Source organism: Cyprinodon tularosa, unplaced genomic scaffold (assembly GCF_016077235.1).
Source record: "Cyprinodon tularosa strain WSP-4 unplaced genomic scaffold, ASM1607723v1 ctg503, whole genome shotgun sequence".
Lineage (NCBI taxonomy): Eukaryota > Metazoa > Chordata > Actinopteri > Cyprinodontiformes > Cyprinodontidae > Cyprinodon > Cyprinodon tularosa.
This window is the reverse complement of record NW_024039234.1, coordinates 471,508-498,380: the sequence shown is the minus strand read 5'-3', so window position 1 is coordinate 498,380 and position 26,873 is coordinate 471,508. Positions and strand designations below refer to the sequence as shown.

The following is a 26,873-nucleotide window of genomic DNA, read 5'->3' as shown; positions in this document are numbered from 1 at the left end:
AGACAAGCACATATAGCCCCATGATAATAACCCCAAATACCTTGCCTTAAAGGTATAGTGGAGGATTTTTGCAAATATTTGAAAAGTCCCGTCCTCTCCACTTAAAAAAAAATAAATAAATCAATGCACATGCATAATGCTGTACCCACTCCCGAAAGCCTTTTAAACGCGTGCGAGACCGTGCACTAGCCCATTTCTCCTTGTGCACGCTCTGTTTAAAAGTTGCTGTTGCATCGCTCATACAACCCTACTTTCCAAAAGAAGATTTGCAGTTTTTCCGCTATGCCAGACGCACCGCAACCGCACCGGTAAGTGAAAATAGGGACGAGCACGTAGGACGGCCTTACGTAAACATATCACCACAATGATGGAGGAGGACCACTTATTTTGATGATACACCCAGAAAAAGAACATCCTCCACCATACCTTTAAACATTTTGTCTGCGCTCAAAGTTAGAGCTTTACATGTATTACTATTGGCAAAAAAATCTCCCCAACACCCAGTGAAAACAGCGAGGTTGATATTTTATATCAATATATAGTGCATTCTTATTCCAGTGCAAATGGGCTCTAAGAAAATTTATGAGGTGATTTCTTCACCCGTAAAAAGAATACATCCCATAACGTCAAAGATGGCCACAGCAGGCGTCACTCAAAACAAAACGTCACAAACAGAAGCTTCAGTGGTCAGTTTTGCTATATGGCACACAAATGATACGTCCATAGCATCTGATTATGCTTTTTTAAATATTTTATAAGAAAATATCATTTATGATTTTAAAAGAAAAGTCCACATAGGAAGTATGAGAAGGAACCACCAAACTGGTCCGGTCCAAACAATCTTCTGCATCATTGCTGGAGAAGGTAGATAGTGATGGCTTGTGTGCTTTCCATTGTAACAGTCTTCTGAGGTCCGTCCCTTAATACTCAGCTCCTGATGGGGAACCTGTCACAGATCTCTGGAGGCTGATGCTGTTTTTCAGTCTGACTCGAATGAATCAAACGGCCACATTTGTTTAGCAGATTAAAGGATGATATGAGTTTTCTGGCAGAAAGGAACTTTTAAATGGCTCTCAGCAGCTTTCTCCCAGAATCCTGTGCAGGTCCTCAGACTGAACTCGACCTTCCTCACCACGACTGATATTCTTCACCATCCTGAAATTACAAACAATGCAGCAGAGGGCAAGAAGAGATTCTTAGGATTTTGGTATGCAACCATGTTTCTCTGAGAAATCAGAATAATTATAACACATTACCATACTCCTGATGAATCCTCATAAAGCAGCTGGATGACATCGCCACAGTTAAAGATGATGTCATCAGCGCTGGCCATGCTGCTTTCTACCATCACCCTATACCTGCCTGCCACCTGTAGCAGAGGAATACAAAGCTAATGGTAAACATGCACATAGAAAAACATCCCATTTCCTTTTCTCACTTATTTACTGCAAAAATTAAAGGAAAAATTCAGGAACTTCAGTTTTTTAAGACTTTAAATGTAACTTGTTGTGATATTATTGCTGTTGTTTGACACATAGATAACATCCTTTATGTTGATGTAAACATGAAGAAATGAAGTGCTTCTTGTAAAGCACCAAATATTAAGCATATAACATGGGTACGAAACATTGTAAAAGTTGGAAACTTTTTTTTTATTAGAACAGCTAATGGCCTGAATGGCTACACATTAGCACACACAGAGCACTTTGCTTTTCAAAAGAGTCCTTAGTGTCTGGACTCTTCTAACCATTACAACAAAGAAAGGTTAATGACCACAAGAAGCTTTGTGGTTTTCTATTCATGGGCAGAAAAATCATGATGTTTATCCATAATAACACATCAATTGTCTTTTGTTGTTTTTCATGTCCTGCAAGACAACTTTACCAGTGGGGCAGGTTGATCCTCCTCATCTGAGTCAGATAAGGCAGAGAGGTCTGTGGCTCCCCAGTCCTCCAGACCCTCACAAATTGCCACAGAGTGAGCAGGAGCAGGCCAACCTGTGCAGGACAGACAGAGCAGAAAGGTGGAAAACTGCACTGGTGCACAATTAAGCCAGAAACAATAAACAAACAATATCTACTTTCATTGTAATGTTAAAGATCAGTTATAATGATCTTTGATGTTAAAAGGCTGTGCAGGGGCTATAGGAAAGAAATGCTTTTTTTTTTTTTTTAAATAGAGGAACTTGCATGAATAGTGCAAATTAACCTTAATATCAAGAGTGGATAATTAGATTCCTACAAGGAGCTAAAAATATTAAATCGTAGTGTACACATAATTCTCTACAATGATGTTGGATATTTTGTAACCTCCAAGAAACAAAATGTGACACAAAACCATGAGCCAAAGTTTTGAGTCAGTCCTGATATATTTAGATTGTTTGTTTTTATATTCTCACAGGTCTCCATTCTTTACATTTCTACAGGCCCCTTGAAATAAATTGGAATGAGATACTTTAGCTACTTTTACACAAAACCCAAAGATGTTCTCACCTTTGAGCTCATCTCTAGAGAAACAACAAACTTCGTAAATTGTACTTCATCCCATACAATGTTAAATCGATTATTAAGTTGATCAGGTCCCGTGTCAGATCTTTGCATGTTTTTTTAAAGACAAAACTTTTAGATACTGTTTATGTGCTGCAGGTAGGCTTGATACTTTTGTGCACTTATACTTTATATACGTTGTCTTGATCAGCACCAGGACCCTTTCTGAATCCAATTGATTTTATTTATTTATTTTTTTTAAACTCAACAGTACTATTATCAATTTTTTGCTTTTTGCTTATTTCATCAAAAGGCATAAAGACCCAGAATTGAAAAATCGTGTGCTCTTTTATTGACCTATTCTCCTGTTCTTCTTGGCGCCACCAATCTCATGACATCTCAATATCACACCACTTCTGACAGCTGGGAAAGTCTGACAGCAACCACCGTCAAAAATCACATTTTTAAAACTGAGACATAAACTAAAATAGAGAGGCTGCTGCCCTGTTCAGATTAACTGCTCAAAGAGCAACTTTTTCCTGAATCTTCTTGCTCTGCCTCACATCACGCCTCGCTGATCAAAGAAAGTGGGCTTTTTTTTTGCAGGCACAGCCCGGTTAAGATAGGTGCTTTGTGGAGGGAGCCTCTAATTGCAAGTTTTACACAGGTAAGGGAGGGGCTGCTGCGCAGACTGCAAAACTGAGGATTAGCCTGAGGCATCAAAAAGCAAAAGACCCCTTTCTCTATGGTTTTGACGAAGAATTAGCATTAGAAATTAGATTTTTTTTATTCTCAGTAACAAATTTTCCTTAATAAAACAAACTTACGGCAGAAGCCTGTTTTATATTGTTTAAGAAGTTTTTCTTCATTTACAAAATAATTAGCATGTTGTTAAAATCAAAATCTGTGCGATATTAATAAAAAGTGGACTGCTGTGACTCACTTCGTCGAGGTGAGTGAACCACAGGCTCTGAATGGGCAGGGCTGGAACGTGTGGAGTCCTCCGCTCTGCAGGTGTGGGAGTGGGTTGTCGCAGAGGAACTGTGAGGAACAGGAAGACACGCTGAGCAGCCTCCCACCGACGCGGCGTCCCACGACACACACATCTCTGACGTGCTAAAAAAACAACAAGGCATGGCCACAGAAACACAAACACAAGCACCACAAACAGGACAGGCAAACAAACGTCCACAGTGTCACAAAACCAAGCTCAAACCTCATCCACATTAACTATGCATTCCACTCTATTCACAATCACATATATTTCAGTGTCTGATTTTAACTGTGTTGTCTCAGTTTACTGAAATATATGGAACTGTTATTTCATTCAAATGATATTCAAAACAACATCAAAATAGGGATTTATTTAACAGCAAGCACAATTTAGCTAAAGTGTAGTTTAACTTGCTTTAAGTAGCTGATGGGTGGATTGGTCCATTTAAGACCGGTGAAAAGAGAAAATGAATTCATCGCATAGGAAATAGGAAACACTAAAAATTCATTTGCGCTCACCCATCACCTACAGAAAGCAGAAACGATGTATGGACAAAGACTTTTTGAAAGTCTCCAATCAATTTGTATGTAAGAATCAAAAAGTCTCACAAGATAAAACCCAATCTAACGGACTATACAGTTTGTAACATGTAGATGTACATGTGCATTAAGCTATAATATAAAATACAACACTTAAAAATGAGAATAAAAAACAATTCATCTATCAGTGCCAAATACCTGTCTTCAAAACCCTCTGTGTCAAAAGTTTTAGCTGTTTTATTGAATAAATTGAATTGAATTAAATCTAGTAAAACTGCTTTTAGTTTTCTCTTTACACCAAAAACTTTCACACACAATTGGTGTCTCATAGTAGGAAGATCCTGGCATAAATAAAGTTTTACTCTTATCTACATGGGTTTTCTGTCATTGCATGGTAAGCCTTAAGAGGTCTTCACATGATGGCTTACTGATATATCGCTTGAAAATGATCACTTCTGGAGCCCTTTTGGTAAAACATAAAACTATAATATCCTGTAAATTTGTTGGGTTTAATCTTTAGTTTTTATGAAATATGTTTAAGTATCTATATTAAAAAAAAAAAGCTCCTTTACCATAAAAGGACACAAGTTATGTTTCTTTGTCATGTGACACAAGACTCACACATTCCCCAAACCCATAACATGCAAGCATGCAAACAACTGTTGTTTGAACACATACAAAACTACAAAACACCCTGTAAAGAACTACAGGTGACTCTGTCTGTTCATAGTCTTTCCAACAAAGTTATAAAACAAAACACTGGACTTTTTTCCCTAAGTTTGAATAAGTTTTGCTTCCCATCCAGGAAGCTTTCTCAATTCAAAATGGCTGGAGTAGGGTTTGAGTTCCAGGCTTATAGAGTGGCACAAACAAAAGCCGTGTTGTGGCTTAGAAAACATGCAAATTGAACTGTAAAAACAGGTCCAACCTTTAGTAATGGGGAGTCATTGAGGTCGTGGTTGGCCTGCAAAAACCCGATACTGGCCCATGCCTCTGAAAAGGAAGTCATTAGGGTCATTGTTATCCTTGCTGACCAGGTGAGAAGTTTTGGTCCCCTGCATGGTCCCCTCAAACCTCATCGCCATGCAGGGGACCAAACATCTCCCCTGGTCAGCCAAGCATTAACAAGGCTTTTGTTTTTGCCACTCTATAAGCCTGGAACTCAAACCTCAGTCCAGAAAATTTAAATTAAGAAAGCTTCCTGGATGGGAAGCGAAACATCTTCAAACTTGGAAAATAAAGTGGTCTGGTGGTTTATTTTCTAACATTTTTAACTTTGTTGAAAGCATTTCCCCGGTAGAGTGGTCAAATATCAAAGCAGAATTATGACTGAAATTCACAGATGACAAAAAGACATGATTGAGAAGAATTAACATTAAAAACTTGTGCTTCCAATCTCAGTCCTAAAATTCACTGAAGTAATATGTTTGTTAGGGTTTCTGTTTGTGGGGAATGTTTTTGTGTTTCTTTTTGGTCTCCATCCATCCACTAGATAGTGCCCTTTCCCCTACTGACCTGGAGGGCCTCTTCCGGTTTTCCACCCACACCTGCGGCTCGTTAGTATGAAGGACCAACTCTGCCATATTTAAAAATAAATACAGAAATAAATAAATGCTCAATAAATGTATAAGCATACAATTAATTGCCAACAAAAAAGTGAGACATAAATGTATATAACTCTTAATTAGCTTCTTTATTTATTTGCCTTTGTAATATTTACCTTATTTATTTTTCTGTCCTTTATAATCTTCAACTTTATTTTTTAATTACTTATATTTTTAAGTATTTATTTATGTGCATGTTATAATATTTTTGTCTGTTTTATTCTTCCTTTGTATTTTTTTACCTTAGTTATTTCTTCGCCGCTGTTTATTTCTCTCTGCCCTTTTTACATTTCTCTCTGCCCTTTTTACATTTCTCTATGCATTTCTGTCTCATTATGCAAATGAGGAGGGGTGTGTCCTAGAGAGTCAACTTCTGCTCATTGGTTGGCTTGGCGGTCCATCTTCTTAACTCACAGAGCTCAGAGTACTAAGTTAAATGTTCTCTTTTCTGTTGCTGTTGTTCAATAAAAGTACGTTTTAAGATCATTTGAGGCGAGAACCTTATACTTTTAAGCATCACCATATGGCCCATTCACAGATTTAATGCGTAATTTAAAAGAAAATGTGACGAACTTGAGAGGACCGTGGCAACCAGGAAAGCTCCGAAGCTGACGGCAGCCAGGTCTAACCACAGCCCATCTGCAGCGGCCCTCTCTCGGCATAACCGTGTGTGAAGCGTGTTGGTTAGCATTTTACTACATCGGTCGAATCTACAGGAGGAGAGTCTGATGTCGAGTCTGAAGTCATTAGAACTTGAGTAGGGACTTTGCCAAACTTTGCCAAATACAACAAAAAATCGCCATCATAGCCTGGCTATAGACCTGGCTGCCCTCAGCTTCGGAGCTCCGCTGGTTGCCACGGTCCTCTCAAGTTCGTCACATTTTTTTTTAAATTACGCATTAAATCTGTGAATGGGCCATATGGTGATGCTTAAAAGTATAAGGTTCTCGCCTCAAATGATCTTAAAACGTACTTTTATTGAACAACAGCAACAGAAAAGAGAACATTTAACTTAGTACTCTGAGCTCTGTGAGTTAAGGAGATGGACCGCCAAGCCAACCAATGAGCAGAAGTTGACTCTCTAGGACACACCCCCTCCTCATTTGCATAATGAGGCATAAATGCATAGAGAAATGTAAAAAGGGCAGAGAGAAATGTAAAAAGGGCAGAGAGAAATAAACAGCGGCGAAGAAATAACTAAGGTAAAAAAATACAAAGGAAGAATAAAACAGACAAAAATATTATAACATGCACATAAATAAATACTTAAAAATATAAGTAATTAAAAAATAAAGTTGAAGATTATAAAGGACAGAAAAATAAATAAGGTAAATATTACAAAGGCAAATAAATAAAGAAGCTAATTAAGAGTTATATACATTTATGTCTCACTTTTTTTTTTGGCAATTAATTGTATGCTTATACATTTAATGAGCATTTATTTATTTCTGTATTTATTTTTAAATATGGCAGAGTTGGTCCTTCATACGTTAGGTCATCACCAGAGGAGTATATGAGCAGCGGACTGTCACCACCTCTTCGCCAGAGTGTCTGCCAGTGTTGGGTGCTCTAGCCTCTCAGAGCTTAGCAGTGTCTAACTTTGAGTTCTCGTCTCTCTGAGTCCTCAGATCTAACCTTTTGTCTCTCTTGTGGTCTTCGGCAGGATTACTTCCTGATCCATTAGATAAGCCTGGTCCTTCAAGCCTTGGAAGGAATCATTCGTCTCTCTGAGATTAAAGAAAAACATTCAACGCTTCTGTTTGCAGTCCACTTCTGGAAAGCTCGTTGACAGTCCGCTCTGCTGCTCCTCTGGACCACTACTAGTCTGCCTGTCCGCTCTCTAACCAAGTATCTCCTTATCTGTACAGTCCCCACTAGCAGGAACCAAGGAGCAACCACCAGTCATCTTCTGTGAGTCCTTTCCTGGCTTTATTTTTGTGTTGACCTGAAATTCCCATGGACCTTGAACTCATCACTCTGATCTTTCCTTGGTGTTTCCGGTTCCGGTTCACCTGACCGCTGGATATTCCTCATGCTGAGAATCCCTTTTGTTTTGTCCCTCTGAGTTCCTCTGTCAGTCTGAGTTTCCATACCTCTCAATAAACTGTTTAACTTTTATCCTGCCTCTGAGTTGTTTCTGCATGTGGGCAAACTTTGAAACCCATCATGACAATGTTGTTATATGATTCAAATGGGTCATATCAGTAGTGAAATAATATGGTATGATATATACAATTACTTCTAAGTCACTGTTTAGTTACAAAATATCTCATGTTATTCAAATCAGTTCACCTGTCAGAGAGGAAGTTGTCTGTGAGCGGCAGAGAAGAAGCCTCATCTGAGGAAAGATGAGGATAAATTGTCTGAGTTAAATCAAAGTGAATCTGAATATATAAATCATACTGAAATGGGAGTAAAGAAGAAAACTGAAGATAGCTAAACAGCTATAGCTCTGCAATATTTTACATGTAGATAAAAAATACCCAAAAAGATGTATTTTCCAAAAAAAAAAAAAAAATAGAAGACGCTTTAACTGAATCAATGAAATGATAGAAACCTTGACATATCTTCTGTGGGTTGGAGAGTATTTTTTGAATCTCGTTCAGCCAGGCAACTTTGACCTCCACGGTAGGAGCCTTGGACAGACAATACATACACAAACTTTTACACTGATATTATATTCAACTGGATATAAAATGAAAGACAAAAAAAACAACAACTAATACCTGAACTATGTATACAACTTCTCTGCCACTGTAGCAGATTTCAAATTTCCTCACATCTCCTTTCACAGTTTCTGTGATCGCCACCGCACTCATCTAGAGAACAAGAGAGATGCTTTTATATTACCATATAACATTATCAGTGAGATTTTCTATCAACATCTCCTTTCATTCTTTCACACATCTTCTTAGTGCATCCACAATTATTAACAAGTGAAAGTGTTTTACTCGGAGGCAGGATTTGAAGCTGTAGAAGATGTCATGGCTGTCCTCCTCTCGTCTCTTGCAGAACAGCAGGGCGTGCTCGTAAAGGAAGAGATGTCGCTGCATGGGTTTAAATCTAGCCAGCTCCTTCATTCGCACCGCTGCCCGTTTGTGGCTGATCCACACGCTGAAGCTCCCCTGGAGTATAATGCGGCCCAGCTGGCTAATATCCCCCTGAAACCCAAGACAGCAGCGCAAAGTAGAACCGTCCTAAGATCAAGAAGAGCATCATTCATATGGGTCTTTTTGCTTGCAAAATAGATTTAAGGTTTTGCTGGTACCGGGTATCCAGTGATGGCTATCTGATGCATGGAGTCGTTGACAGACTTCAGCAGCTCCAACATGGAGTCAAGTGCCTCCTGCAGCTCACAGCGGTACTGGTCCTCCACACAGTGTTTCAAAAGCTCCTGAACAAAGACAGAGGGAAAAAACAGGAGCTTCTACTTAATCTAGTACATTGATTCCCAGAGTTGGGGTCGTGACCCCACTTGGGGTCTTTGGTCAACAAGTATGGGGTCTGGAGATCCCCTAGAAAAAATTTATCAAACAGTAAATATCATGTTAAGGTACTTAAAGATATTAAAGTATCACTTAAAAATGGACAAAACTACTTTGGTTATTGATGCTGTTTCTGATATATTCACCTCAAACAATACTCAATCTGTAAATCAGCAGAATATAATCTTCCTTTCCTTTCATACTGCCCTGCCTGTTAAGAAATGTTTATTAGAGTCTGTGTCTATGGAGGACCAGAAAAGTCAGTGAAAAAGAAAAAGCAGCCATTTCAAATTTAACATTAGAATCATATAATTAGAAATCCAATTTATAATAGCACATTTTAAATAGAATTTTCAAGAGTATTAATTTTTAGTTTTATTTATCAATATATTATTTAATATCGGGAGTTGAAAATGTATTTTGACATCCCATTTCTAAATAAAGAGATTTAAAAACTGCAATTCATAAATCTGATTAGAAATACTATACCATCTCCATTTACCTTTTCGAGTCCCCTATGCTCCCTAAACCACTGAAAACCAGTTTAACTCTTTCACTGGTTAGAGTGCCACAATAGGTACACAAAATGACCAATGAGGAAGTTTATTTGAGGGTGTATGCATGTGAATAAAATCTAATGTATAAAAAAGCCAAGAAAAAAAGCAAAGAACCGTTAGGAGTCCAGAAATAAAGACCTGAATGATAAGAAATGGTCTTTGAGAAACTACCAATTTTAAACTAAAGAAACGCTATATCAGAATGGGCCCCGTTTCTGTTTTTTTGAAGAAGAATTTACTGATTTTTCATCCATTTGGGCTCAATAAATAGCTACTATGCAGCCTTAACGCAATCTGTAAAGTATTCCTGCGTCATAATTTTTTTACATATTAAAGGTATAGTGAAGGATTTTCGCGTATTATTAAAAAGATCCACCCTCTCCACTTAAAAAGAAGTACATTTCACAACCCTGTAACCGCTCCCGAAAGGGAACACCTATTAAATGCGTGAGACAGCATGCATGAGCCCATTTCTCCTCGCGCACGCTCTGTTTAAAAGTTGCTGTTTGCGTCACTCATACAAGCATTTCACATTTTCCTGCAATTTGTGATGTGAAAATCTATTTTTTTCAATGCAATCATGCATCAAAATAGTTAAACCCCATAGGATTTTCTGTCACAGTAGCTAGTTAAACATATTTACATAAAAACAATCATAATATTTAATCATCAGGCTCATAGGTTGTCATAGGTATTATGCGATGCTGGATACATTAAAGTAGTATATGGAAAAAAAAATGTTGCATGAAATGCCATCAAAGGGAACCTGTTTGTTTTATAAGAGTAACATTTAATTTGTCAAATCTGAATACAAATGAGATAAGAATTGTGAACCTAGATCCACTATTTTAAAAATCTCCCGCTCTTTGCATTAACAGAGCATAAATATTGTTGGATAAAACCTCTCATACCCCCACCATGGACTGTTCTCCCTGCTGCCCTCTTAGAAGAGGCTTTGCAGCATCTGCTGCAGGTCCAGAAGGTTCTGCAACAGCTTTTTCCCCGCTGCCATTAGACTACTGAACGGTTGAAGTCTATACTGGACTTTGCATCAAACAACATTATTTCAAATAAAAAATGTAAGAAAAATGTGTATCTTATCATTTTATTTCACATTACAAGCATTTGGCCAAGGAATTTTAAGTATTGTTCTAAATGAGGAGAGCAAATATTTCTCTCAGGGCTTGGTATTATTCAGCTATGCAGCCATAGGTGACTGATAACTTCATCAGACCCCTCCTGGTAATGTTTGACCACTCCTGTAATTCCTTTGAAGTCCAATAATAAAAGCAGCAGAAAATAGAGGTTTGGGCAGAGTTGAGTACAGACTTTTCAAGGGGTCTCACCCTTGGTCTGTCCTCTCTCTCACTTTTCTGCAGAAAAGAAACGAATGCTTGCTCTGTTTGGTTTTTATTTCTGGGACCATAAGTGGTTATGATTATTAACCCCATCAAAAAACGTGGCAGAAACTTTCATAATTCTTTTTTATCCATATTTATTTTGCACTGCACTAAACCTATCCATATTAATGTCATTTTGCACCATTTTTTTAAAACTGTTTTCTTTTCTCCTATACTGTTTACATGATGATCACTGCTGCACATTAAAATTGTTATGTTCTTTTCACTGTTGTAAGCTGTAAACCATGCAATTTTGTTTTGTATACACTCTGTGTATACAAAATGACATTAACATTTGTCTAAGTTTAACCCTATAATGCCAAATGTATCATATTTGATGTATACGGTTTCTGAAATGTTTTGCGTCTGACACCTTTTGCATAATTTAATGGTAAAAACTTTGCTCAAAATCCTATTGTACACAATGAGATATACCTGATAACAGAGGGCAGAAGACTACACAAAAAATAATCTTGACTTATCGCATAGTAATAAATTATTAATATTAAAAATGTATTTCTGTTTTTTCTTTTTACATATTTTGTTAAAATGCCAAATAAGGACTTCAAACCAAAAAAAAGTAATTTTCTGTTTTGTTTTATTCTTGGATCGGGCTTTAAAGGGTTAAAATAAAATACATAAAAATGTTAAAAGCCCCTGTGGGGTAAAGAGCTCACTGACACTAGAAATAGCTTGCTTTAATATCTCTACTTAAGATGTAACTGGTCCAGATCACTTTCAGGATAACAGTCAACAGTTGATTTGTGTCTCCATTTTGAATTTTGGCGATCATTAAAATATAACCTTATTTGTTCTTGTTCATAGAAAACATTCATTTAAAAATTGCATCATTGTTACTAAGCTGATACAAAGTCCATAACATGTAGCTGCAATCTGCCATAAAAAGGACTTTCTTTACATTTATCATCAGAACCCTCAACAACACAGTGTAACAGATGTACTGTCTAACCCATGTGAAAGACATTTCTGCAGGACTCCCAGACCTTAAGCAGCAGCTGGTACTTAGTTAGGCGTTGGATCGGTTTCAGAAGATATGAATCCAGGCCCAACTTATGGTCCAGTTTCTTCTGGCACTCCTATAGGTGGTTATACCAATAAAAAAATTAGGCATAGTTTTGTGGAAAAAAAAAAAAAAGAAGTAGAGACGTTTATTAGATATGGTGTATTTAACTACCTGGAAAAAGGGCGAATCAGAACACTGTCTCCAAAGTAGCTCAGAGCAGGGCTTGTTATGGCAGTAACGCTCGTACACCTGAAATTTGTCTTTCTACTCAAACACACATAAAGCTCTACTTAGCATATGCTTCTTATCATTGATTTGAACGCAGTCCTCATATACATGTTCCTGTTAACTCACCCGCTGCAGAAAGCAGGCCCCCACCCTCTCTGGGTTCTCCAGGCAACCCTGGAGATCTCGGAGGAAGATCCTAAACAAAGAAAACAAGACAAGAAACAAAAGCTTGATGAGAACAAAAAGACAGGAAAGGGAGGAGAATTCCTGAGGAGCTGGTTAGCTCTGGGTGCATGGACGCTTGCCTGCTGTGGAACTGGTAGATCTCAGGCATGTTGCCGAACAGAACGTCTTTCTGGCTTCGCAGCTCCGGGGGAATAAGATAAGACATGGAGGGGTCCTCCATTTCTGCCCTGTAACCCTAATATGTCAGACACAAAGATCAGGCCAAGCAAATGAAAAAAATCTAGATTTCTTCTTTGAAATGCTTTTGCTAAATAATCCAAAACTCACCAGAAGAACAGAGAGCAGCTCATCCACGTAGATCCTCTCTGTAGCTATCAGTTCCTTCATAACGTGCCTAAAACAGTATTAATTATCATAAATTATTACTATAGAAGTCCCACCAAATGTTTTTGATTATTTTTGAAGGCCTCTTAGAATATACTCTGAGATGTCAGAGGTTTCTTACCTTGTGACCTGTTCTGGATTATCTTCTGCCTCTGAATCGGTTTCAGAGTTGGGACCATACAGGCAGCTGCGGTTACCTTGGTAGTCATGCATCACCTCAATCTGACAAAACAGGCCAGAAATCTGTCAGTTCAAAATAAAGCATCTGAGCTGCAGTGTGTCTTAACACTTATAGGCACCCAGTTAAGACTGGAAAAGAGCTATTTATTTACTTATTTTATAAAGTGAAAAAAAAAAATACTTTTCTGTTTTAGGTTTGAGAATAAAAAGACAACTGACAGATTCTAGCAATTGAGTTTTGGTTCATTATAACAACCCATGCGGAAATTGATTTGCAGCACTTATAAAGAAAGAACACAACCACACAACAGTCGCTCGCTTAGTGTAATACTTTACATTACAACGGTCTGTGTATATTCAAGCAGTTTGCTTTTTGGTTTGAAACCAGACATGAAAAAAAAAAGAAAACACTCTAGTGTTTACGTTTTCTGTTTATTAAACTAAAATGAGAAAACGAATAACAAGGCATTATCAATTTGTTTTTGCACAAACTAAAGCTGGAAAAAAACATAAGCTTTAGTTTGTTTTTTTTTTGTTTTTTTTCCCATGAGACAAATTAAACTTCTCTTACCCAAGAAAAACTAAAGGGACAAAAATAATTTTCCACAAGAGAGCCTTATGTTTATTATTATAAACAGTTAACTTAGAGACCAGAAGATGTAGAAGCTATGTTTTTGTCTGTGATTGATTATGGAGATACATTGTACATGCATGCTGCATCCTCCATCTTGCGTCATATTGACTCAGTGTACCATGCATCATTACGATTCATTACAAATTCTAAGTCCCTTACTCATCACTGCATTCTTTAAGATCTTGTTGGTTGGACATCACTAACAATTGGTAGAAAACAGCACTGGTATATCTTTATCTATAAAGCAATACTTGGTAAACTCCCACTGTACCTCTGCAACCTCCTCTCTGTGAGTTCCGGTAGTTATCAGTTGCGCTCCTCTCAGTGGTTACTTTTTAATGTACCCCGAGCTTCAACTGAGTTGGGAAAAACTGCATTCTCCTACCCTGCACCTTGGGGATGGAATAACCTCCAGAAAGAGCTCAAATTAGAAACTCTCGTGTCCATTAATGAATTTAAAGCAACCATGAAGAATGTAGTGATGGAGATATGTGCTTGTTTTTTCTTGAGATGCTCAATGTGTTTTAACATACTGCTCTGATTTTATTATGAAAAATGTAATATGTTGTAAATATGTATGAACTTCCTGTGGTTTGGCTGCTATCTTGGCCAGGTCTCTCTTGAAAATAAAAAATAAATATAGCAATCGACTATTGAGAGGTGCCTCCTTTTTTCCCCAGCCAACTACATTCTCATTCATCCCAGTTCAATCCTCTAACTGTAAAAATTTTTCATGCTGGATGGATATGAATCACTGAGATTTTGCATCCGATGACAGCAGTGATGCTATGGAGATCAGGTTGAAGGGGTTTACTTTGCATTTCAGCAAACTGACAATCAGCATGATTAGACCCTCAAAATTTGGAATTTTCTGTGTATTAAATCCTCATACAAAATAAAAGGGTTTCCTGTGAGTAACAATGAAGTTTTGGACTTTGTACAACACGTGTTGTATGAGGGGGAAGAGAAGTCCTGAGTCAGGCTACTTGCCAAATATGATGACAGAAAGTGAGCCCTGAAGCACTCGTTATTTATTTGAGGGATTTTTTCCATTTTTTGTTTTCTGCAACAACAACAAAAAAAAAACTGAAATCAGGAAGTGTTTTGTTATCAGTTTTTTTTTTTAGATTTAATAAAAAAAAAAAAAAAAAATGGTGTGTTTCTTTCTTTTTTGCTGATGAAGATTCTCAGTCATCCAGGTCATAGTCTTTCCGTAAAAGCTCAAAAAATCCACTGGACTTGGTTTCCAAAGTTTGAAGACGTTTTGCCACCTCTCCAGGAAGCTTTCTCAATTCAAATGTCTGGATCCACAGTGAGTTGAGTCTTTATAGAGACAAGGCCTTGTATTGCTTGGAAACATGCAATTAAAAACCAATGAGTGGGTCGTTTGGTTCCATTGTTAGCCTTTAAAATCTGAAACCAGGTTTCAACTCAACTCACTGCGGATCCAGACGTTTGAACTGAGAAAGCTTCCTGGAGAGGTGGCGAAACGTCTTCAAACTTTGGAAACCAAATCCAGTGGATTTTTTGAACTATTACGGAATCTTTCTTTTTTGGTTTCAAATAAAAAAAAAAAAACTGCCTAAATATACAGAGACCTACAACTTCCAAGTTAAAGAAATATACATTAATGCTATTAATGCAGCATAGCAGATGGTAACTAAAAGCATTGCACATAGTGTATTTAGAATACATAATCCTCTCACAATAACAGGAATATCAAAGAGATCATCAAACCAATAGTTTAAGACAGGTGATCTAGTCTGGACAGTGATTCAGGCCAGCAGGTTAAGCTCAGTAAAGTGTCAGCAGGAATGAAGAATAACCTGGTCTGCTATGTTATGACTTGAGGCTGCACCTACATCGAAGGAGGTCAATTCACTAAGAACTGGATGTTTAGGACACCTGAAGATACAATCGACCTGACTTCTTACTCGCTTATAGTATATATGTTGGAGCTTGGCTTCCTGCGCTCCTTCACCTTGCTCGCCTGAGGAGCCTCATCATCCTTTTGTCACGAGACAAGGAAAGAATAGCAAACAAAGCCACAATCCCATAAGAGAGAACAGATGTAATCAAATACTGACAGAAAAAAGGTTACAAACTTTAAAAGCACTACAATGTCTTGCAAAGAATAGGTTCTCTTGGGTCATCTTTTACTCTGAATTAACTCAGCTGTTAGTTAATTAATACAATACCCAATAGAACACAATGACATCAATCATTGATCAATTCTAAAGAGAAAAATAAATTATAGCTTCAGTGTTTTGTGGAAATCTCTTAGGGTTACCAATTACTGTGATGCTAGTAATTTTATTTATAATTTAGTAATTTAGTAAACAATAAAAACATATTTATAACAGAATAAACATGTGTTTTTCAAAAAATCATGTGTAAAACTATGCTCCAGCAGTTTCTTTTCTTCAGAGTTTTATTAATGGAAATCTACTAGAATATTGCAGAAAACATAAAGTAAATTATTGACCTATTTCTGAATTAATATATTTAGAAGCCTTTAGTTAAAAAGTAAAAAAAATAAATGTGATGTGAATGATATATAGTTTATGAACACACATATACCTTGCGTGGGCTGTTGTTTCTCCTAGCAGCTCTTTTGCCAGGAAGCAGATCAAATGAGAATTTTGAGTTTAAAACGTTGAAGTCGACACCTGTAGGAAAGATAAACAAAGAGGGATTTATGGCCAAATGATCCCGGATCATATGGAAACATCTGCATTAAAACAGGGAGGAAAGGGGGCATTATACAGAACTCTAAAAATACTGATAACATACAATAAAATCTCTCAGCAGCTCAATATTTGAATGTGTAGCTGACATTATGATCTGTACCGTGTTTTGGTGAGAAGAGAGGTGACTTGCAGCGGAGTACGGTCTGATCCGGTTCAGGCCGAGGCGCCACCAGCTGTATGGGTCGAACCTGGACATCTGCCAGCTTCTTCAGACACTGCTCTCTGTTTCTAATCATGCACTGAACCGAGCTCAGCTTGTCCTTCACCATAGTGATCTGGGACTGTGAAGAGAGCAAAAAGTGTGAAATCTCTTAGCTGGTGAGACAAGTTACTGACAGAAGAACAGCTACCTTCAGCTGTGGTGTGAGTACAGCTTCAAACTCCAGGCTCACGGTGTCTTGACTGTTTTTTAGAACAGATGGCGCCCTCTCCTGGTGGCTGCTCAGGTACTGCAGCGCTATCTGAGCTCCCTCTTTGGTTTGGAACTTGTCCACCATCTGACTGGCGAGCAGATAAGCCCCCTCATCACACCAACGAAGAGCCTACTCAGAACAAAAAACAAACAAATACAAACTTCCCTTTAATTAACAAAGACATTTTCTCAAATTTTAAACATGAAGGAATAAACAGCAGATATCAGGTTAGTGATTTATTTCTTTTTACCTCCTCAAGGCGCACCAGCAGGTCTCTTGTACGGGTCAGCGAAGCTCGCTTGGTGCGTATGGCAGTGCTGATGACATCACAGAGATGTCGCAGCTCGTTGCAGCGCTGGACGATGAGTGCCAGAGCGTAGTGGTGGTTAGCAGCCAACTGGTGACCATGCAAAATCACAACCTGGGCACGAGTCATCTCTTCCTGAGGTACAAAAACACATGAATGTTTAACTCCCTAAGTCAGAACTGGATATATATCATACGCTTTATCGACATTTTCTAATGTTTCTGCAGACTAATGCATCGTGTAATATCCTTTAGGCAACGTCACCCTTGGTACACTGTGAAAAGATGTTCAAAGTAGAACTCAGATTGTTAGGGCAACAAACTTGAAAGTGTAAGATTTTTGTCAATCATTTAAGTTTTGCCAAACTTTGAATTATTTGTTATAAATCCATCCATTTTCTGTCACGCTTTATCCCAGGTGGGGTCACGAGAGGTGCTGGTGCCTATCTCTAGCCGTCAACGGGGGCTAAAGGCGGGGTACACCCTGGACAGGTCGCCAGTCCATCGCAGGGCAACACAGAGGCAAACAGGACAAACAACCATTCACACACACACTCACAGAGGAGAATTTAGAGAAGCCAATTAACCTAACAGTTATGTTTTTGGTCTGTGGGAGGAAGCCGGAGTACCCGGAGAGAACCCACGCATGCACAGGGAGAACATGCAAACTCCAAGCAGAAAGACCTCGAGCTGGGAATCAAACCCAAAACCTTCTTGCTGCAAGGCAGCAGTACTACCCACTGTGCGGCCCATTATTTTGTTATTGCATCTAGAAATAATGTTTTTTTCTAGCTTATGTGAAAGTAGTGGTGACTTATAAAAGGCAGTGACAAACTACAAATCTTAAAACTCTTAAAGGGAGTTTTTCCTCTCCACTGTCACTACAAGCATGCTTAGTGTGAGGGATTGTATTTGAGTCAATGAGTCAATGCAATCAACTGGTTTTCCTTAGATAGAAAACTTTGAATCAATTTGACTGTATGATCTGGTTGAACTGTAAAGTGCCTTGAGATGACATGTGTTGTGAATTTGGCGCTATATAAATAAACTGAATTGAATTGAATTACATAAGAATCATACTTTTTATTTAGACCTTTTTGTCCCTTAAAGGGGAAATTGAATTTACATTTTTACCAAACCCTTTTTTTTTTGTTTCAGGGACCGTAAGAGTCGGAGTTTTGAACCTCCAACCTTAACAGCTCCTCCTAGAAGCTTAATTAAACGCTAAATTTAAAAAAGAATTTCATAAAATGCTTTCTCTCATTATACAGAACAATCAATGTTATTTAATTGGCAGCATTTCTTTAGCAGCACTGTATTGTTAAAAGTCAACATTAAAAGAACTAACTAAGTAACTAAAATGCTAAACTCAATAGTTGGTTTTCTCACATTTCACATCAAAAACACATACATTTGCTGAAATAACTTATAAAGGTGTAAAGTAGGGCTGCAACTAACTATTATTTTGCAAATCGAATAATCCGTCAGTTATTTTTTAGATAAATCGATTAATAATCGGATAGGATAAAGGTTTCTTAAAGATGATTTTTTTTTTTTACAAAAGAAAACCAGGTCAAACTAAAACTATTCTACTTAAGGATTTCTGGATGGAGCATATTGACAGATGAAAAAAATTTTTAATGTTAAATGCAAAATGTTTATGTATTTTTTTTTTTTTTTTTTACAATTTTGATATTATTATTAATCCAAGTGGGTCGCTCTGTCAGCTAAAGACATGTTTTAGAGTCTCGACACTCCAGTTTACGATTAATCGATTTCTAAATTAGTTGACGATTATTTTAATAATCAATTAATAATGATTAATCCGATCAATTGTTTCAGGCAACTCTCTTTCTAATGTTAAAGATACTCTGAAAAGACTCACGGTGTTGTCTTTATATTCAACACTTATTTTTTCAGGTTTTTTAGCTCAAAAAAAGACATGTTACAACAGTGCAAACGTTACCTCTGAGTCAACTGACGTATTTGTTACTTGAAAAACTCACCAGCCTTGAAAAACAGAAAGTTAAGCTGTTTAAATCTACACACTTCTAAGATTTAGCACTGTTACTATAAATCATATGTGTAAAATTCACAACCTGCAGGAAAAATGCAGCCCATCAGAGCAATCTATCCTCAAAACCCAAAAAAAGTACATCAGGCCATAAAAAGGAGGCATGTGTAATATTGAGATACAGTGCAACATTGTGGTGAGGTGCATCTATTTGTGTTTCGTGACCTGGGCACGTTTATCCAGACTGTCCAGGTCTTTAAGTAGCTGCTCTGTTTGAACAACGGTAGTTCCCACAGAGGCGATTTCCTTCTCCTGGGCAGAGAGCCGCTCCAGCACCTCATCCATCTATGTTCAAACAGACAAAGCACAGAAGTCTAAATCGAGAGGCTGAGGTTAAATTTACTTTTATGGCAGGAGAAGCACAACACCAGTTGTCCCACCTGATGGAAGCTGCTTTCATAATGCAGCATTTGGAGGTATTGCTGCAGCTTCAGGTGATGTTTTTCAAAGAAACCATCAAATGCCTCCTCCATGTCTCTAAGCTGTGCCAGGAGCCTAGAACACACACAAACAGACTGTCCTTGGATGATGAAGGACGTGCAGCCTCTTAGCCCTTCTCACATGAATCCCACCTATGAACAGTCTCCATGTCGGCTTGTATTTCCCTCTCCTCAGCAACGTCTCTTTTAGCAGCTTTAAGCGTTTCAAGGTTTGACAGCAGCAGCCGTCCTTCTTTCAGCACCCCCCGGATATCATCCTGTAAAAAAATAGGCAGCAAAGCCATTCAAATTTAGGGACATTTTAGTAAAAAACAAAGGAAAACAAAATCTTGAGTCAACAATCATTTGTATAATATTTTTAAAAAAGTGAAAAAGATAGTGAGAGAGTGAGGATGTGCTACCTTCATCTGTCTGTATCGATGTGTGTGGGAGTGAAGCAGGAACTCAATGGCATTAGCTTCATCTGGGAGTTCGGTCTCTGACAGCTCAGAGCCAAATCCCTGCAGCTGCTGGGCGATCTCCTTCACTGTCACCGCAAAGGTCTCAATGGACTGAAAACAAGCACAAACTTTCACCCAAACAGATTTGAAAATATAAAAAAACCTGACTCGATGCGGCAGATTAACATCAATTAGGGGTTTACCGATCGTAGAAGGACCCAGTCACTCTGACAATATTCCACCTTTGCAGTAAAATCTGACGCCAGGTGGTTTTCATCGATATAACGCAGCAGGTCACCAACCGAGCGCAGCATCACCACCTGCAGGACGCCGAGCAAAAATAGATCCAGTTAGATAAGCTGAGTAACATTTACAGTCTGGAGATTTAATCCTTATATGAAGCAGACGTTAGATGCAAAGACACATGTACAGGTTCTTTGAAAGTCTCTTACTGGCATCTTTAGCAGGAAGTCATCCTGACTGAAGCGAAAGCCCAGATCTGTGCTGGAGGAGGGACTGGGCGTGGAGCTTAACAAGCCGGTGGGGCGAAGCACCAAGACCAAGTGCAGGTTGCCAGGAAAAGAGGTCTGAAAGAAAGTCACCGGTATTCGCTTATTTCTTTCATCAACTCCTCAACTCTTTCCAAAACCATTCTACAGTAAAATTTACTATACATTTTAGATACTGCACCCTAAAAGACAAACTTTGTTAAAAAACTGTTAAGAGTTTTCTCTCCTGGTTCTTCACTCATTTATAACACCTGAGCAAAGCGTATTGTCCCAAATGTTGACATGATATCAGTTAATGATATCAGAGTATGATGGGGCATGGACAAAAGTTTGATTTCAGAAGCAAACATTTTCTAATATAACTAACTTCAGCGTGTTTGACCATCCAATCACAGACCTGATTCAGTGGCATATCAGATGTTTGTAAAGTGAGCTTCTCAGGCATTTGCAAAAGAAAAGATGGTGGGCCAATAAGGAGCTTGTGGCCGATCTAAACTCAGGGAAACGGGCCTGATCTGCAGTTTTCCGCTTGGTCCTAGTGCTTGACAAATGTAGCGTACCATAGAGTAAAATTGTTTTTGGACAGTAAAACGCGCAGGGGACCAAAATGGATATTTGAAAAACTGCAGGAGACATGTCCCAATACTGTGAGCATATCTTGATAGCTTTTTTGCTAAAAAACTTGATTAACTTAAAGGGGAACGCAGGTTTTTTTTTACATTGGGCCCTTTATTTTACGTTATTACATCATGTTCTACTCACCCATATGAGTTTTGTGTCATTTGGAGCTGTTCTGAAGATATTCCGTTAGGTTATATCCAAGTAACGTCTTCCTATGGGCAACGACTTGGAGGCACAAACGAAACTTTTCGTAATTTATCATTTATTGTACACCAGCATTCATAACATATAGGCGAATCACTGTCCCCCAGACATCCATGGTTATATTTTTTATATTTATATGTTTTAAATACAAAGCGGCGCGTGTATGACGTCATCCGCGCGCGCCGGCTACTGTTCCTTCTTAGCTTAGTTTTACTCACATGCCTGGAAGATGTCTAGTGCTACCATAACAGATGATCACGCTCTCCAAATGGAATTAAACGATTCAGATTAGCTCGCCGAATGAATAGAAGGGGTAGAGTGTAGCCACCTGTGGCCCGGGCTGCCTGTCACAACTCTAGTCCAGCGAGCGGATGATGTCATACACGCCTACATGTTATGAATGCTGACGTACCATAAAGAATAAATTATGAACACTTTAGTTTGTGCCTTCAAGCCGTTGCCCATAGGAAGACGTTACTTCGATATAACGAAGTATCGTTATAACGGAATATCTTCAGAGCAGCTCCAAATGACACAAAACTAATATGGGTGAGTAGAACACGATGTAATAAGGTAAAATCAAAGACCCAATGTTAAAAAAAACGGCATTCCCCATTAACAGATCCTGCACGAAAGCTGGAAAAGTTGTCATTAAAAAACCATTAAAGTAAATTATGATATTTAACTTACATTTTTCTGAAACATATATCATATTTCTAGTTGCCTTATAGTATTGATATCTCCGTTTTTGCTATTCACTGCAGCTCTTAACTCAACCACACAGAAGCTTTATTTTTTTACCCATTGAACCGTCTTTGGTCCCCATTCAGATATGACTCATTATGCCTTTGTGTTCCCCTTTTTTTTATATTACCTTCCATTAACGTGATAAAATATGTGAAATATTTCCAGTTTTTGTTTTGATCTAAAAGAAACTAAAATTCTTATTTTTGGAAAATAGGATTAAATGAATCACCCTTAAAATTCAGACAAACACTGAAAATAAAAAAATAAAACAGGTAGAGTGGGATAATTAAGACCAAAGCTGTGATCCAAACTATATATATATATATATATATATATATATATATATATATATATATATATATATATATATATATATATATATATATATATATATTTTTTTTTTTTTTTTTTTTTTTTTTTTGTTGCATTAATGCTGAAAATGATGTTTTGTGAGGGGAATAATTCTACTAAATGGTCTTTCTGTCCTGCAAGTTTTTTGTTTTACATTGATTATTAATTAGTTGCAGGGCATCTATGTCTGCTCAAATTTCTGGTCAGGCATCCAGTGTATAATCTAAACATAAAGAAAGCAAACGTAATCTTGTAAAAAATAAATAATAAAAAGATAACTTATTCCAAGTATTATAGACTACAAATATTGTTGTTTCAGCTACAACAAGCATATTTTGTGACTCATTCTTCTCCCTCTGGCAGTCAGAAGACAGAGGAAAGGAGTTAGACTGCTAACTCAGATAAAGAGTGCGTAGCTCAACACAGTATCAGCAGCCTTCAGTGTCAGTCTGGCATATCTTTTCGCTTCTGTAGCATTTCAGCAGCTCTAAAAACAAGCTCTTCTTAATCACATTCCTGTTTAGTAAAACATCTCCCTTCAGCCTCAGCTGTCAGCTCAAGCTTCAAACAAGGAGTCAAATGTCCTTTACAGTATTAAACTGCAAATTGCATATATAATATCTGTCTAACTGGCAGTAAAATATCAGTCAGAAAACTTTAAGATATGTTGAAAGGTTGTTCCAATACTTGGACAATAACAGTGTATACTATTAGAAAATGTATTTAAAATGCAACATAAATTGTTTTTTTTTCTGCTTTTACTGTACCCCTACAGTAAATATATATATTTACATTTTTAGCTGTTTAATTCAAACACTATATCTGTATTTTTTATTGCAGTAATGTTAATGTATTTTACATTACAGCAGCTAGAAGAGTCTTTACTGTTTTCAGAAAGGCACAAATAAAAGCAGAGTGTAAACAAAAAGAAGTCTAGAATACTAAAAATGTTTCACATATAATCAGCACACAAACATTAAGAGTAACAATTCAAGAGAAAACTTCAACTTAGAACATTAGTTATAAGCATCCTGGACTTCTAAGGGTTTGCAGTGCATACTTTCTCCTTTCAAAACAACATTTCAACTTGTTCCGGTTAAAACGTTGTCTTGTTTTCTTATGGAATTTAAGAGAAACCCGCATCTTGATTAAAAATAACTAGCTCTGCTTGGTATTGTAGGGATCATGGTTAGCTACTTTAAGCAGACACTTTTAACAGATATATAAACAGCCCCACTCCCATAGACTACCACTCTGGCTCCCTGAACAAAGACCCTTAACCCCACACTGCTCCCCGGGTGCCTCACAAATGGCAGCTCACTGCTCTTAGAGGTGATGGGTTAAATGCAGAGAGTTCATTTCGTTGCTCTGTACTTGTGACAGCGTAATTATAATACTGTACATTTTTTTGTTGTTTGTTTAAAGCTGGAAAGCTTAATGAGTTGTGTTGAATTTCAAATGGCTTTATCTCTGTTATTTTATGGTATTATTCTGCTGTGAAATGTTCTACAACTTTATTCCTGACCCTTCTGTTCTTTGTTTTTTTAGCTGCTGTTTCTCACTAATGTTCACTTATAAAATCCTCTGAACCTGTATTGATGCTGACACAAACTAGTACTCCATTTACCAATTAGTTAACCTCAAATGACAATTTGCACATAATTCTATTTAGATGTTTGACAAAGAAGGGGTCTGAATATATACGTAAATGCCACACTTTTCAGATTTGAATGTTCATTAATGTTCATGTTTTAAGGGTCTGCAAACTGCAACTGTGGAGACTGTATACAACTTGTACAATGGCTCTAAATAATGGTTTAAATGATATAGAGAACCAACTGGTGTGGTGACATAGTTCTTACAAGCTTTGTTGTTTTGTTTTTAAACAACAATGCTTAAAAAAAACACAGAAATGTGTTTTTAGATCTACTTTTCTTTTCAATAACTTAAAAATAAGTTGTTTTTTTTGTACATTAAATACTATCCTATAGAAGAAAACCATGCTTAATCTGTATTAAACTTTTCATGCTTTTCCTTATTTTAAAAGCTAAAAATTAAACATTTGTTGTTTGTTTAAAACAGCAACTGATTTCCTCTCTCAGATATTAAAAAAATAAATAATCATTAGCATTTTATGAGGAGGTTATTTAATATTGGCAGCTCTAAACAACTTTGGCTTAGCCTTACTCAGGGCGAAATGGCTCTTTTGATTTTAAAGCTTGAGAAATGATGTTATAGTCTAAGCAAAACATAGAAAGATAGATTTTAGTTTTGCAACCGAAACCTGTAGGCCAAATACATTAAACCTAGAACTGTTTAAATTTTAAATTTTCTTGCATAGCAGCCATGATGATGTAACCAAAAACTTAAAAGAACATCAACATTAAACGGTTTTCAAACCATATATGCATTAATGACACTTATTTAATTAGTAATACATAAGATACATTAGATAAACAGCAACATTATCTATTTACTCTTCATTCTCTCATTAAGCTTGTTGTTCTAAACCTTCAGATCTCTCCCCTTTTGTCATTGTCCTGTCCTAAACCAAACAGACTTATTGACATTGAACTGCGCTCTGCAGCTTCTGGGCGTGTTAAATATGTGTAACATCTACATCACACCCTGTGTGTCGCAGTATAGACCAGTTATTATCTCTCCTCGCTGCAGCAGCTATCCACTCCCCACCTCCCGGTCTGTCTTACCGCGGCCCGGCGCAGGCGGGGGAACCCCCACCGCATATTGGATTCGGCCATGACTCCCGGTTCCGTCCGGGCCCGCAGCGGCTGCAGACGGACCCTGTGTCTGGAGCTCTCCGCTCCGCCGCAGTAACGGGCCGGTAGGTTACCTTCACTGCAGTGTACGTGGGGCGGAGAGGCGCGCGCCCAGCCAGCAGACGCCCTATGCTGCACCGGGACGCGCTGTGCTGCACTCACCTGACGTCAAAACTAAAAGCAGCAATGTTGGTAGTCAGCAGGCAATGCCCTAACTGCTATTACTGCTGACACTGGGCTGAATTCACTGAAAAGGTGCTCTTATTTTGATAAGAAAAATACCGCACCCTATTATAATTATAATAATAAAGAAATAAAAAAGTAAAAAACACACTTTTCCATTACTTCTACTTGTTTTCCTACAGTGTAAACATAGCTAAAAGCAGCAACTCTTAAAATAAATCATATAAACAAGCAAAAAAAAATAAAAAATAATCTATAGAAATTATGAAACATTTCTAATAGAATCCGCTAGATGGCAGTACATACACAGTCTGAATGGAATCTAATCAGTGATCTAGTCCTTAGGTGTTAGATTATAGCTCATCAAATTATCAAAATCCAATAAAAAAAGTAGTTATTATTTGTAAAGGTTTAATTGCTGTTACACTGCTTTTAAAATGCAAATTCATTCATTGTAGATAATTCCAAAAAGAAAGAAAGAAAGAAAATGAAAAACAATCCACTGGACTTTGTTTCTGTTTGTTGTCTTCATACTTGGAAACAAAGTGATTTAATTTTCTTTTCTTTTTTTTTTTTTTCTTTTTTTTGAATGACTATGAACTGGATGACTGAGAATCTACCAGTGTATTGTAGGTAATGGTATACAGTACATGGGGAGTAGATGAAGATACAGTATTGAATCTTGTGTAAGATTTCAAAGCATTTCAGACCCTCCAGTAGGACAATGACACACAAACAGAGGAAGGCATTGGCGTGCACCGACTTTTGAAGGGCAGGGGCAGAAAGGAAGAAAAGGGGCACATATAGCCTGTCCTCGCCACTATAGAGAGCACTTCAGTGCACTTTTGTACCTTAATTGAAAGCTAAAATGGAATGGTACATTTAAAAAAAATACTAATGCTAATGGCTGGTTTACTTAAGGTTTAGACTGGAACTATTTGAAAATGAGAGTCAAAAAGCACTGTCTGGACAATATGACTAAGCTATACCATTTGTAAAAGGCTAAAATGCCAGTCTTAAAAAGAAGAAGAAAAAAAACTTTGCAGGACATTAACACTTTATAAAAACAAATATTTTGATTTAGATGAACTGAATGCATGGCAAACTTTTTAAATTTTAAATTGCAGAAAATGTTAAAACTTGTATGCTTCAACATATATATTTTGAGAAAGCCCGCTGATGTTTATATTGGTAAAACCGGACAAAACAGCAAAATGAAACAAAGGTGTAAACTTCTTTGTACAGTACCATAGATGGTTAGCTTAATTCTTAATTGGTCTCATAGTGTTTGAGATTAAACGAAGGGCATAATTAACCGATCACTTTTAGCTCAATATCAAATATGTGAACGTCCTTG

At 37.4% G+C, this 26,873-nt stretch overlaps 1 protein-coding gene across 3 annotated transcripts; it reads right to left on the bottom strand.

The window, feature by feature from the left end:
- Positions 1 to 386: 386 nt before the first annotated feature.
- Positions 387 to 25,564, bottom strand: LOC119795219 (proto-oncogene DBL). Of its 3 annotated transcripts, none has more exons than XM_038303099.1 (26): positions 25,265 to 25,564; positions 20,577 to 20,711; positions 20,328 to 20,444; positions 20,086 to 20,235; positions 19,817 to 19,941; positions 19,625 to 19,739; positions 19,410 to 19,529; positions 17,115 to 17,306; positions 16,802 to 16,993; positions 16,552 to 16,732; positions 16,282 to 16,370; positions 13,009 to 13,109; positions 12,831 to 12,897; positions 12,623 to 12,738; positions 12,444 to 12,513; positions 12,261 to 12,353; positions 12,070 to 12,162; positions 8,892 to 9,017; positions 8,575 to 8,820; positions 8,350 to 8,442; positions 8,181 to 8,259; positions 7,916 to 7,961; positions 3,430 to 3,602; positions 1,885 to 1,997; positions 1,257 to 1,369; positions 387 to 1,155 (listed from the first exon to the last, which is right to left on the bottom strand). In XM_038303099.1, exons 1-26 carry the CDS (start codon positions 25,313 to 25,315, stop codon positions 1,074 to 1,076), a joined length of 3,078 nt encoding a protein of 1,025 aa, XP_038159027.1. In that variant the 5' UTR covers positions 25,316 to 25,564; the 3' UTR covers positions 387 to 1,073. The 3 variants fall into 3 exon arrangements, with proteins under 3 accessions (XP_038159027.1, XP_038159029.1, XP_038159028.1); XM_038303101.1 differs by having other exon boundaries at positions 3,430 to 3,527; XM_038303100.1 differs by having other exon boundaries at positions 8,575 to 8,784; positions 25,265 to 25,563.
- Between the last annotated feature and the right edge of the window lie 1,309 nt (positions 25,565 to 26,873).

Coding starts and splice junctions, on each gene's coding strand:
- LOC119795219 (XM_038303099.1), bottom strand. CDS start 25,315: ATGGCCGAATCCAATATGCGGTGGGGGTTCCCCCGCCTGCGCCGGGCC. Junction 8,443..8,574: donor GCTTCAAATCCTGCCTCCGA/GTAAAACACTTT, acceptor CTTGTTCTCTAG/ATGAGTGCGGTGGCGATCAC. Junction 1,370..1,884: donor AGGATCAACCTGCCCCACTG/GTAAAGTTGTCT, acceptor CCTCTGCTACAG/GTGGCAGGCAGGTATAGGGT.